This window comes from Varroa destructor, unplaced genomic scaffold, assembly GCF_002443255.2.
Source record: "Varroa destructor unplaced genomic scaffold, Vdes_3.0 BEIS01000005.1, whole genome shotgun sequence".
NCBI lineage: Eukaryota > Metazoa > Arthropoda > Arachnida > Mesostigmata > Varroidae > Varroa > Varroa destructor.
In genome coordinates, this window is record NW_019211458.1 from 2270727 (window position 1) to 2282955 (window position 12229).

Genomic DNA, 12229 nt, shown 5'->3' on the forward strand with positions numbered 1-12229 from the left:
ATAGTTTGCAAAGCAAGTGTTCGAAAAATTTTACAGAGTGTTACAATTAAAAGTTGTACATGTCAAATAATGGTGCCCCATATCACCAGTTTTTCATAGAAAAGGCAGAGTCGCACAAAAAATATCGTCATTAGCAATCTTACCTACCAGGTGGCGCCAGGGCATCCCATCTATACAAACTACTCGACGAAGGGTCAAATCAAGTCCCGGCGCAGGACCAAAAACAAAGGAAAATGTGTAACTAGTCGGCACTGCAATTAAATAAAAAAAACGCTCGCTAAAGCGCCATTTAGCCAGCACAAATGCTTAGAGAAATAAGTTAGTTGAAAATAAATTATTGTTAATTATATGATAAGAATGCACACTCAATCTTATCAACTAACTATTCATCTATACTCGTTATTTTCCAGAGAATAAATTTATCGTCAATGCAGTAACAAAATTATTAAAATTTAAAATCTGCGATTACAAATCCGGAATACACCACACGGGTTTTACGCTGGCTTGGAGTCAATACTCGGGGACCCATTTTCTACCGAGTTTCTGCACTTTTAGAATTTGTGTTATAATTCTGTGACCCGTTGCATGTAAAATGCCAGCTCTAGCCGACAGAGCGTTTGGTTATACGCTCTGGTTTAGTTATTATTCACGTTCTACAGTTCTGCTTAGTGCATCTTTGCCTAATGCCTTCACTAACCTTCAATCCAGTTCCATGGCGCTGTGGTTTTTGAGAATAAAAATCGAGTGTTGATCTTCGAGATCAAAGGATGTTTTTCCTTCTGAACTCCTTTACCGTGAAATAAACTCAGCCAGTTTTCACTCACAGGTTTCTAGAAAATGTAATAATTAACAGCTAAATTTTATCTAGTAGCGGCGTGTAGCTCAAAAATTATTCAGTCTCAATGTCTGCTGAGCAGACAGGAGGCGTAATGTCCACACTCTATTTTACTCAGACGTTTTGCGATTGCAGCAATCCCTTTTCAGGTCAAGAGGGGTAAAATCTTCTCCCTACTCCTCAACGTTTTAATTTCCGTTCTGAAATGACTCAAATAGTAATGAACTATTTTGTCATTCAAGCCTGCCCCCCGCCTAGTTATTTCGCTAATCTGCGATAGATTCGGCCAGCCATACTTCACTTTTAAGAGTGAGAAACTCAATCACTGAACGTTGACTTCCAGCACTACACGACATCTTTTTCATCTTTTCGTATTGTTCCCCGATGGAACTCGACCAGGTTATCATGATAGATGGCCAAATAATCACCAAATTTCATCTTCCATAACTCGCAATTAATCTAACTCTTTGCAACCAGTTAGAAGCTTTTCATATACTCCAATACTATTCTTAGATAAACACATGAAATTTAGCTAATTTATTTAAATTAGTGGTCATTTACAATATGTGTGATACTATGATCGTATTGAAAACGCTACCCTGCCTTTAGCAAGGTGTGTTTCATTATTTTAAATGAAAATTAAAACTCATATTTTTCTTTGCCTTCCAGCTGCTGCCGCTCCATCAACTTCAGCGTCATCTCAGTTCGACTTCTGTCTCTCAACACGAAAATTCGCTATAGGCATTGCCGTACTGGGTCTCCTGTTGATGCTCGTGGTCATGCTATTGGTAGCTTGCATTCTCCATCGGCGCCGTCGAAAGCAAGTGTCCTCGGTGGCATCATCAGTCTATTCCGGCCATCCCTATTCGAGTTCTGCGCAATCCACCTATTCGAACAGGGCGTATAGCCATTAGAAGCATTAGACACTAAAACGGCAACGTTGATACAGCGCTTCAAATAATAGTAATGATTAATATGACAACAGGGTAAACTACCCTAATACGAGCCCCTTGCCGCACCAATATGTATTTAATGTTATGTATCCTCGCGATCGATACAGATGGAAGTCCCCAGATCAGACGGCCTGTAAAGTATTTTAATAACATACAGGAGGTAAGCTAGGCGTCGTCTACCGGTTTTTAATGAAGCCATTTGCTAATATAATAACTCAGGTGTCCTGCTGGCCATCTGTCTGGAAAGCTAGTGGCAGCAGATTATGCAAATTGAAAGCGATATAGATAACAATGATATAGCTGAAAATATCTTTAGAACTCTAAATTTAATAATGACTTTGCAATGGCAGAGTGAGGATGGACTGACCTTATGTGACAAACGGTCGAAAAAAAAGATCAGACAGTATTATTTATTACTAGTTCGAAATATTTATCAGTTATTATTATTAATTATTTTTATTATATGAATTGTATAATTGTTTATTTGTTCATCCGTAAAATTGTTTTTCCGAAATGGTTGTCATGAAGTTAAAACCACTTTGCAAAGCAGCTTACGTTAATTCCATGCATATCCAGTATAAGCTCGCAGTATTTATGTATCGCTTGAACAGCTATCACGGGGATAATTGACACAAACGTTCTATAGAATCAGTGAGTTAAACTCCGCGGCGAGTGTGCACTACTGATTTCCACTATACGTTACTACAACCATTAAGTTAGCGCTCGGAGGAGCATTGGTCAGGTTTTTACTTTCGGCCCAGCAATTCTGCTGGACGAAAAAGCGATCTCAGCGCCATCTCTCGGCGCGCGGGCGCAGCTATTCCATCCTATATATTTCATCCTATAACGCATGTTCAATTACCTGCCTGAATTGTGACATATATATATATATATATATATATATGCGAAATAGTCTGGAACAACTATAATGGTTATGAAATGTGGAAAGTGCGAATTATGTACTTGCGGCGTCTTCTTTACGTCACGAAACTTATAATCGGTTTGGACATGCCAATAATGTTGGTGCCAAACGAGAGGGTTGGCCTGAGGAGCTTCAGAAAAGTAGTTCGCAGTAGACGTTGTACTGAATGATCCGTTTTTGGCAGGAACGATAAGCAGGTGCTAGTTCTGAGTATCATTATAATACCATTCTTATTATTATTAATGTACCAATACGTGGATTCTACAGTTCGTCAGTTAGTCTGTCTACCGGTTTTTCCTGTGTCCATGCCTGCCTATCTGTCCATGCGTGTGTGTTTGTGTTGTGTGTGTGTGTGTGTGTGTGTGTTGCGTGTGTGCAATTGTATTACGAATTAACGTCATGTCACCTCTTCTGAATATCCAACTAATCTAATTATTTATTAATGAAGACCTAGAACGTTGGAGAAAATGGTTTTTGTATTTTACGCTGACTGGGCAGCCCATAACGAGCATTTAACAACATAGCATTTAACATAATTCACCAAACAACAATGTGCCAAAGTATGTCCCGTCTACATTCTAAACAGTATTCTACATTTTACCTTTTGACCTAAGCAGTATTTTTTTCTCTTACCTGCTTACAGAGTTTATCTAAAAATAACGTTTTCTGGGCTATGTAGGGTAAATAGTATGTAACTGCTAGGTGAAATGAAGTGTGAGAAAGCGACGGGTGAGGATCGGCGAAGATATTATGAGAATGACTAAAATACGATTCAATATATCCAATTAATGTCAACGCTAAATGCTAACCATAGCATGTGATGGTCATTTAGAAGCATTTTAGTCCTTTAACTCTCGATTTACGTTTTTTTTTATCGCAATTGTCTGCACACCACCATGGATTTGACAAAGCTAAACAGAGCCTTTATATTTCTCTCAATTTCATTAGATTCTAATTGTTCAACATGTGTAACACAAACTATACCCGAACAGAGATCTGCAATTACTAAGATCTTCTCTGGAATTTTGAGAATAGAAAAAACTATATCGTGGCCTATTGCTTTATGATGAGTTAATATCAAAAACAAACGAACGAATACTCTACAAATCTGAAACAAAGTTTCAAACAACGCCACATCGTGACATTGAGCTATGAGAGTGCAGATAGGTAGCTTGAAGTCTACTAAAAAGATGAATATGGAGTGTGACAACTATTATTGTCACCATGGATGTCATGAGCAAAATGGTTAGGAGAATAAAAAAGTAATAAACATATTACTTTAATAAATACCGATAATAATGTTAAGTGTCAAAGGTGACTATATGATGTAAGCCAAACTGGTTGATTATTGTACTAGACGGGCTTCGGCAGCTGAGGATGTGTGGAGAATAAATATCTTGCTTACACACCTCGTTTCTTCCCGCAATTACCAGTTGGCATCAAGTTAATTACGTTCTTGGCGTATGATATAAATGTAAGTATAGATAGATAATAACACGTCACTGGAACCGATTTGCAAACCAACCAATTGCATTTACTCGTAGCTTGTCACTTCATCATTGCGATTTTTGATGTAAAATTCGTGATTTGTATTTCATTTTGAAATTTCATTCTACAAGTTATTAGGTGCAACATGCATTTATGGAAAGCATTTTTTGAGTGTTTCAAAAAAATATTGCTTTTACGAGTTTTGGCAACCGCACATTTATAGAAATGATTGCAATCTGGGCAGTGCCTATTTCTTTATTTTATCTTGGTAATAGATTAAAAAGTAATAATAATAATAAATATATCGATTGAAAGATGACTAAAGATCTTTTTCTTTCAAGCAAAATCAAATTGCTGCAACTTGTTTTGGCGTTCATAATACTTTGTGGGCATTTTTAGTTCTCAATTGATGGATGTTGATTGTCCATAATATATCTTCAAAATTAAAAAAAAAAAAGCAAATAAAAAAGACACGTATTTTTTGCCTTCGTTAATTGGAACTTCTAGTTTGGAAAAAACGTTTATTTTTTAGTTTAAATAAAAATACGGGGCATTATCCTTTTAATTTAATTTTCTGTACTATTCTTTTTATGGTACACTTTTAATTACATCATGAGGCCTGATTTGTGGTAGATTAGTTCAAATTCCGTATTTTCCACAACATCTCACATGTACTTTGTTGCTTTCCTTCAGGTGTTACCAAATTCTATAATTACACGGCTGTTAGGATGAAACGCTAATATTCCGTCAAATGCTTCCCGTTCTGGGTTGAAAAAAATAGGGATTTAAGTCTGGTGCTGAACATTATGATATGCGAAAGCCAGCCGTCAATTATCTACACCGTTTTCCTTATTTTTAGTTTCTTTATATGTATACAACAAAGTTCTTACACTTTGCTTGTGGTATATATGCACAACTTTAGTGTCTCTGGGATGCTCTTTCCTTTAGGATGCAACAATGTTTAACACTGTCTTTACTTTCCGTTCTTTTTTAAAAGCGAGATAGTTTAGTGAAAAATAGACGCATAAACTACTATATGGACTCTGCATTGGCGAAAATAGATCGAAGTCGATGCCATTGTCGTCTCGAGCAACTCGTTTTCTCATTGCCCTCTAATGACGGTATATATGCAGAAAAATAAAACATTAAATAGTCTACTATCATTAAGGCATTCAAGGAAACAACTATTTTCCGATGCCCTTGAAGCGTTTGAAAAGTGGATGTCTGTTCATATCATTCTTGGATCTGCGTACTTCGGCGTACATATCGCCCGCGTCTGCTCCAGATAAACCGGCCGCGCCGCCGGCCTTCTTTTGAGTTTTCATTTGGAATGGTGATTCGGTGGGAATACCTTCGTCCTCATCTTGGTCTCCTGCTTGCATGACCTAACATTTGAGAAAAATGTACAACAGAATCTTGAGGATGTGTGATTCACTTAATAGTCACTTCATTTTCTCACCGTTCAATAACATATGTTAAAATATAAATTATTTATTGATATCAAGTCTATAAACTTGATTGATCTTTTCTTGTGCGCACAGAATAGAAGTAGACCACAAAACAGAACTTCAAATTTAGAGCCATTAAACTTACATTGAAGTATGGCTGAGAAGCCTTAAAGTAGCTTACCAACCTGTGCAAGTAATCGGAGTTGATCTTGTTTGTTCCTGTAAAGAATTCCCTCTTCTTCGTGAAGGCCTTCTAATTCCGTAATCACCTTATAGCTGTAACCTTGATTGACCAAGAACCGTTGTCTACGGCGTGAGAAATACATTTCCATAGTATCTTGAGATACCAGTGAATAGAAGAAAGCATTAGAAGTCCCCTTTTTTGCACGTAGGATTCGCCCTGAAGTGTACAATATTAGTGGTGGAATGTGTTAGAAGCAGATCAAAAGTTCTCTGGGGCTGCATTTTAATAAAATTATCAATTTCCTAAAGTCTGCTTGCCAAATATATCTAAGGTTCATCGAATTTGTATCTCTCTATTTATATCGAACTACTTAACTTTCCGTTAACTTGCAGTGCGCGAATAACAGCGATGTAAATTAATTAACGTTTTAATAGTTTTACAGCAATCAATAGCCAGCTTTGAAGTAAAACTGCAGAACATTGCTTACCCAGGCGTTGGGCCTCTTGCCTTCGTGAGCCACCGTGGGCCGAAATCTGAATGAGGACATTTGCCTCCGGAAGATCAAAGCTAGTGTCCGCAACTTTCGATACGAAAATGGTGTTTACTAATGGGTTGTACTTGAAGTTCTGTAATATTTGCATACGTTCTGCCTGTGATGTTGGTCCAAAAATAAAAGGCTTTCTTAGCTTCTCGGCAAAGTGTTTTAAAGCAAACACGTTATCCGAAAAGACAATTATCTTATCCTTTCTTCGCTCATGGTACTGAATAAGATACTGACAGATTTGAAATTTGTTTGGATTCATGACAAACAACAAACACTTTTTTGCCGATCGTGCCGATAGGTACTCGCGATAGAACTCCGGAGTCATTGGGCACCAAACTTCGGAACAGGTCACCTTAGCAATATACCCTGCTTTCTGCAGCTCCAACCAGTTTGCTTCATATATCTTTGGCCCAATCAAAAAGTTGAGATCGGCAATTTTGTCGTCTTCTCGCACTAACGTAGCTGTCAGGCCGAGTTTGCAGTGTGCTTGTACAAGGGTGAGCACTCGGCGAAACATTTTGGCAGGAATAGTATGCACCTCGTCAAGCAACATCATACCCCACTCTTGCTCCTTTAACCATTGCATCACTTGCTCACCTGACCATCACAGAGCAGGATATTCGAATTAGTACATCGAATAAATGTAACAGTTTCAATTAACTTACGTTTGTTAATTAAAACCGCTCGAGAGCAAATAAACCTAAACAAATGTAAACAAAAAATACCGATAAACCTGAATGCATAACATGCAATCATGGAGCTAGTTCGAAAGCCTTGGATCAATGTAAATTATTAGATGAAATTGTCTTTAAATATTGCAGTTTATTTATTATTTAAATATTGTACTGAAGGTACATAATACAGATTCGCCTACCTTCCCAGCTCCTTTTTTGTGTATGAGTGATCATGGAATAGGTCGTAATACAGATGCCGCAACCTATTGGTTTATCTTTTGCTTCCGATGTAAAGCGGCAAATCATTGAGTCATCCGCAGTTGACCACATTTTGAACTGTGCCTTCCATTGTTCCACCGACACGCCAGAGTTACATAGAACCAAACAACGTTTCCTTACTGTGCAGCACGCAGTCACTCCTAACCACCACAAAGACATCAATTTAAATGTTCGACCATATGGACATAAGAGATTTCAGCTATACAATAGTACCATATTGCGTAGTTCTAATATAATTTAACGCCTGATAGAAATCTGTTGTGATTATAAGCATGAGCAATCGAGTTCACTTTTTTAATATTGGATCTGCTACAATCCGGTGCACGCCACACAAGAAAACCAGCTTTTAAGAGTTTGTACGAACACTTCGTTATAACATATAATAAAGACGTACACTACACGAAGGTTTCAACGAGAAAAGACAACATAATCACGCACATTTTAACGGTCGAGACGTTTTTACCTGTAAGTGATTTCCCGGCTCCACAAGGTAAGACGATGACTCCAGAGCGAGCGCGGCCGTTACCAAACATCTTTCTAAGCGACTTCTCCTGGTAAGGTCTAAGAAGAGCTGATGGTTTTAAATCTACGTTAATGTCAGGATTATGTGTGTCGTTCTTGAAGTCGTACTCTGCCAAAAGTGGATACTCGAGTTCGATGCAGCGCCTTTGTATGTCTTCGATTTTATCTTGCATCACTTCGAATGACACTACTTTCGTTTTTCTTTCTGGCTCTTCTTCGTCCTCATTCTCCATCCGGGAATAGAAATCGAAAATGTCCGAAGGCACTTCCGTTTTTTCGGAGGCTTCACTAAGCTTCGAACCTGGTGCCGCCTGAATTGGAATTAAAATTGAATTTAAAAAACCATGCACAAAAACCTTCTGATTTTATAATGCGCACACTCATAATTACCGTATGTCCATTAATTAGACTCTCAAACTAAATTACATCCACTAAAGACAAAGCAAAATCGATGATTTTTTATTAGGAGTTGCGATTGCGCATCATGTTCGTCGAAGCGTAACAAGGCATAACCTGTCGGTTTTTAACCAGGAAAACAGTGAAACTCGGCATCCCTTCTCGTAGTTACTGAGTTCCTATTCTTTGTATTCCTTGAATGCACTTCAATTCAAATAGTGCTAAATATTATCACATTGTTTCTTTACAAAGCAGAAAGTACTTGCTTGAGTTAGCGGTACAGTGCAGCAGAACACACCACATACCGTTTGTTTGACCGCACCCTCTGAAAAGAGCTCAACGTCATCTTCGCTTCTCTTTAAGCGGCAATTCTGAATGACAGGATCCTTCAAAAGCTTCTGAAGCACTTCTGGGTGGCTACTTTCAACAAAGTAGCGATTTTGTTTTAAAACGAGTTTCACTTTGCCATACGATTCGGTGCACATCTTTATAAATTCAATAATCCCTGAAACACATTATTTTAAGGAACTACGTATCACCATACTCTAATTAATGGTCATCATACAGTATGATTATTAGCAAGTATAACGTAAAAAGCAACTAGAATTAGGCTTAGAACACTCACGAGTAAGTCGGATGTAGAAACTAGCTTAGGCGCTACCATTCATTTCTAACAAGATGTGATAAAAGCAAACCTTAGTTATCCGAAATGATATGTAAGCGACTGTATCATTTGAAAAGGCTGAACCTCTAAGCCCTATTATACTTTTTCACTAAAATACTGAGGCATATGGTGTACTGACACTTACCCTCTGGAATACTAGTTTTACTAAGACGTCGTAAATATTCAATGATATCATCAGTTTGCAATCCAACAGATACTGCCGCATAAAGCGAATATGAAGTGAGCTTGTACTCGTGAATGAATTCAGGTCGGCAGACTGGCTCGGATATTGCGATCAGGAAATCGTGGGCGTGCTTAAACACAGGTGAAAACGCCTCCAAGAAGATGTGCCCATCACCTGACTACATAAAAAACGGGTAAGCCTAATCAAATAACCCACTCATGTTTTCAGCAGCTGGACAAATGATCTATGCAAAGTTCATAATACAAGTATTCTAGCACTAGGAGAAAGCAAAAATAAGTGTAGGTAAACCATATGTATTACGCAAGTTCAGCTAATCCCAATTAATCCCAGTAAGTAAAGAAGTTCAGCCAAGAGGAAAGTTAAGAATAATGCTATAGTCTTGGTTACGTTATTCGTAAGGTAATAACCTGCATACATTACTATAACACGTGGAGTGTGTAAGTGGATATATTTAAAGCATAGTAAAGTAAACCCATAAAAAGGGCAACGGAATTAACTAACCACCCAAAGTGGTCGCGAAGCATGATCTTCCTTAAGAATCATCTGCGACCGATAGTCCTTTGCCCCGTACTCGTCATCGACCGCTTTCTCCTGGAGTTTCCTGCTGGCTGCGTCAGGAACGCCTGAAATTTATTTCGGCCAAGACTGGTCAAAGTCATGATGCACCCTCTTCTGATCTACGAAAACCTTTCGATGAAGAATGAAGATCATAGGACAAGGGAATCAAGTAACACCATTAATTATGATAACCAGATTGCACCTAGAAACGCTGAAAATTAGTATAGCCTGCTGAAACGATAGGCGATCTATGATAATAATCATAATACTTCATTTATTATTTAAAGGAACAAATTGTAGTGATAAGCTCAATTTAGGCGTTTGTAGAATAAAACAAGTTCGTTCGAGTTGGCCAAGGAATAACGTATTGAGCGTACATTAGTGTTAAAACATGGATTAATCAAAGACTAAAACTGAATCAAGTTAACGATAAGAATGCATGTAAGTACTTCATGCTTAACTCTGTCTTTTCGCGATAATATGTATTACATTCAACATAGCGACATGTTACGGAAAAAGCTACTTGTTTTCCATACACTGTATATAGTTACTTGCTATACTGCCGTGAATGGGATCGAATTGAGCAATAAAGCCAATGCCGCACCACCATTGCCCCTCGCTACTCGATCGTCAAGTCTAAATAGGTTCTGTACAAAATCCACAGGTAGGTATAAACAACTTCTTTAAATAAATTTGCCGTTTTTTTCAAATACCACCGTTAACGAGTATTTGAGGGCATATGAGAACTATCGTATGAAATAGACCATCTGATGGCTATACTGAATGTGTCACGCTTTCAAAGTGTCCACGAAAGTGAGTAGCATCGAAAATAGAATCAACTTCAAAACTGACAAACTTCACCCTGTTTAGAGAGAGAATATGATGGAAGAAAAATTTCGTAAAATATATACAGACTTTTCTAATGTGAAATCCTATTTCTTTTCGACTTCGTGGAAGTTTGATTTCAACATGAGGAGAACATACCTTCAAGCGAAAAATTATCGCCTTCTTCGTCACCGTCAGGCTGTCCACCGCTGGCGGTATTTTGCGCTCCTCGACGAAATTTATTGTAGCCACCGCCACTGGCATTGCCTCGGTTCCCATAATCTGCGAAAATACGCTTGGTCTGTGATTGCCATATTAGTAAAATCACTCACACAAATAAGAAATTTATAAATTACAAAGAATATAAAATGATGTTCTAATAAATTAAGATTATCATATACACACGAAAATATGTTTTAAGGATATAGGTAATTCTCTAAGAACCTTACGCTTAAAACAATTTGCTTAGTTTACAATGAAACTAACATATAATTTCACTCATAAGTAACTTAAATATTGATACCGATTTGTTTATGTTATAAAACTATCGATTCTTATCTTAACTTAGGGAAAAATCAGTAGCCTACAGAAAGCGATATAGCCGAGAATCTTACAGTGTGTACATCTTAATTAGTGTTATCATTATTCTTATTACTGCTATTAACGCTTCTGTTATCGTATTATCTGGTCCAGAAGGACGATACGTAATTTGTGAGCAGTGGTGTAAAACGTACGGTAAATTTCGTAGCAAAACAGATATTATAATAGTAGATTTGTCTATATCAATGAAAAAAAGTTCTCTTTGTATTTTTATGCCCTTGTTTAATAGATAAATCCACATTTTACTTTCATGACTTCCAAGTCGCATAATGCTTGCTTTTTTTGTTTTAAATAAATTCCTTCTATCTTGAGCTTATATATTTCGATTTACAAGTAAGGGCTGTGAACTGAGTACCACAAATTATCTGCATGAAGGTGAAAACCAGCACTCGGATTTATGTCAATTCATAAAGTTTACGAACTCCTCAACGGATGACCTCTGCACAGAAAAATACAGACTATTTCGTACTTCACTCATTTGCCTTTCTCTCTAATTAACGAAGAGATCAAGGTTCTTTTTTCACGCAGATTGTGCACGTTGTCCTGTTCTTAGCAGAACGGTACGATTTCATTGTGAAGCAAACGAACTTTGCGCGATTATTCCCGCGCTGGCAGATACACACAGCATACTTGAGGACTAATAGCAGTTAGAATCGGTGCTTGCGATAATCTACCCCCAACTGTCAAGAATAATATTGTTATTTTTGTTTAAAAGTAAATATTTGCACCGAAGTTGGTTTTTAAATATCTGTGATGCCGTCGTATAATAACAATCGTCTATCCACTACGCTGACTGTTGACACTGAGAAATAACAATTGTAAACTAATGGCATAAGTTGATAATGTAGATTGATTCTTCACACACACTGTGTGTATTTAGAGATTCACTGCTTCTTACAAACCTTTTTTCCCTTTATAATAACTCATTTCATTTAAAATGCTATCCTTTTTCACGCCACGACAACAATTAGGAGCACACTTTGCATTGGTCAACTTAGAAAAGAATGACTACTCTCGCTCCACAACAATTTTGCTTTAATCGATTCATTTTATCTCGCTGTGTCCCGCATTCAGTTAGCACATAAACAACAGCTGGAAGGAGTTGATGGCAAGCGTACACGGGACTGACTGA

General features: G+C 37.5%; 2 protein-coding genes across 13 annotated transcripts in view; one reads left to right on the forward strand and one right to left on the reverse strand.

Annotated features, from left to right (window-relative positions):
- The window catches only part of LOC111250741 (cuticlin-1-like), an 83739-nt gene extending 79217 nt beyond the window's left edge, over positions 1-4522 (forward strand). For all 10 annotated transcript variants that reach the window (XM_022806396.2, XM_086990289.1, XM_086990287.1 and 7 more), the window contains one exon: positions 1505-4522. In XM_022806396.2, the coding sequence (XP_022662131.1) occupies positions 1505-1749 (245 nt within the window). In that variant the 3' untranslated portion in view covers positions 1750-4522. The remainder of the gene's footprint in view (positions 1-1504) is intronic.
- Positions 4523-5239: 717 nt separating this feature from the next.
- On the reverse strand, positions 5240-12160 carry hay (ATP-dependent DNA helicase hay). Of its 3 annotated transcripts, none has more exons than XM_022806390.2 (10): positions 12000-12160; positions 10657-10779; positions 9616-9737; positions 9055-9271; positions 8551-8750; positions 7791-8160; positions 7249-7467; positions 6318-6971; positions 5832-6046; positions 5240-5583 (listed from the first exon to the last, which is right to left on the reverse strand). In XM_022806390.2, exons 1-10 carry the CDS (start codon positions 12022-12024, stop codon positions 5383-5385), a joined length of 2346 nt encoding a protein of 781 aa, XP_022662125.1. In that variant the 5' UTR covers positions 12025-12160; the 3' UTR covers positions 5240-5382. The 3 variants fall into 3 exon arrangements, with proteins under 3 accessions (XP_022662125.1, XP_022662126.1, XP_022662127.1); XM_022806391.2 differs by lacking the exon at positions 12000-12160 and adding an exon at positions 11453-11887; XM_022806392.2 differs by lacking the exons at positions 8551-8750; positions 9055-9271.
- Between the last annotated feature and the right edge of the window lie 69 nt (positions 12161-12229).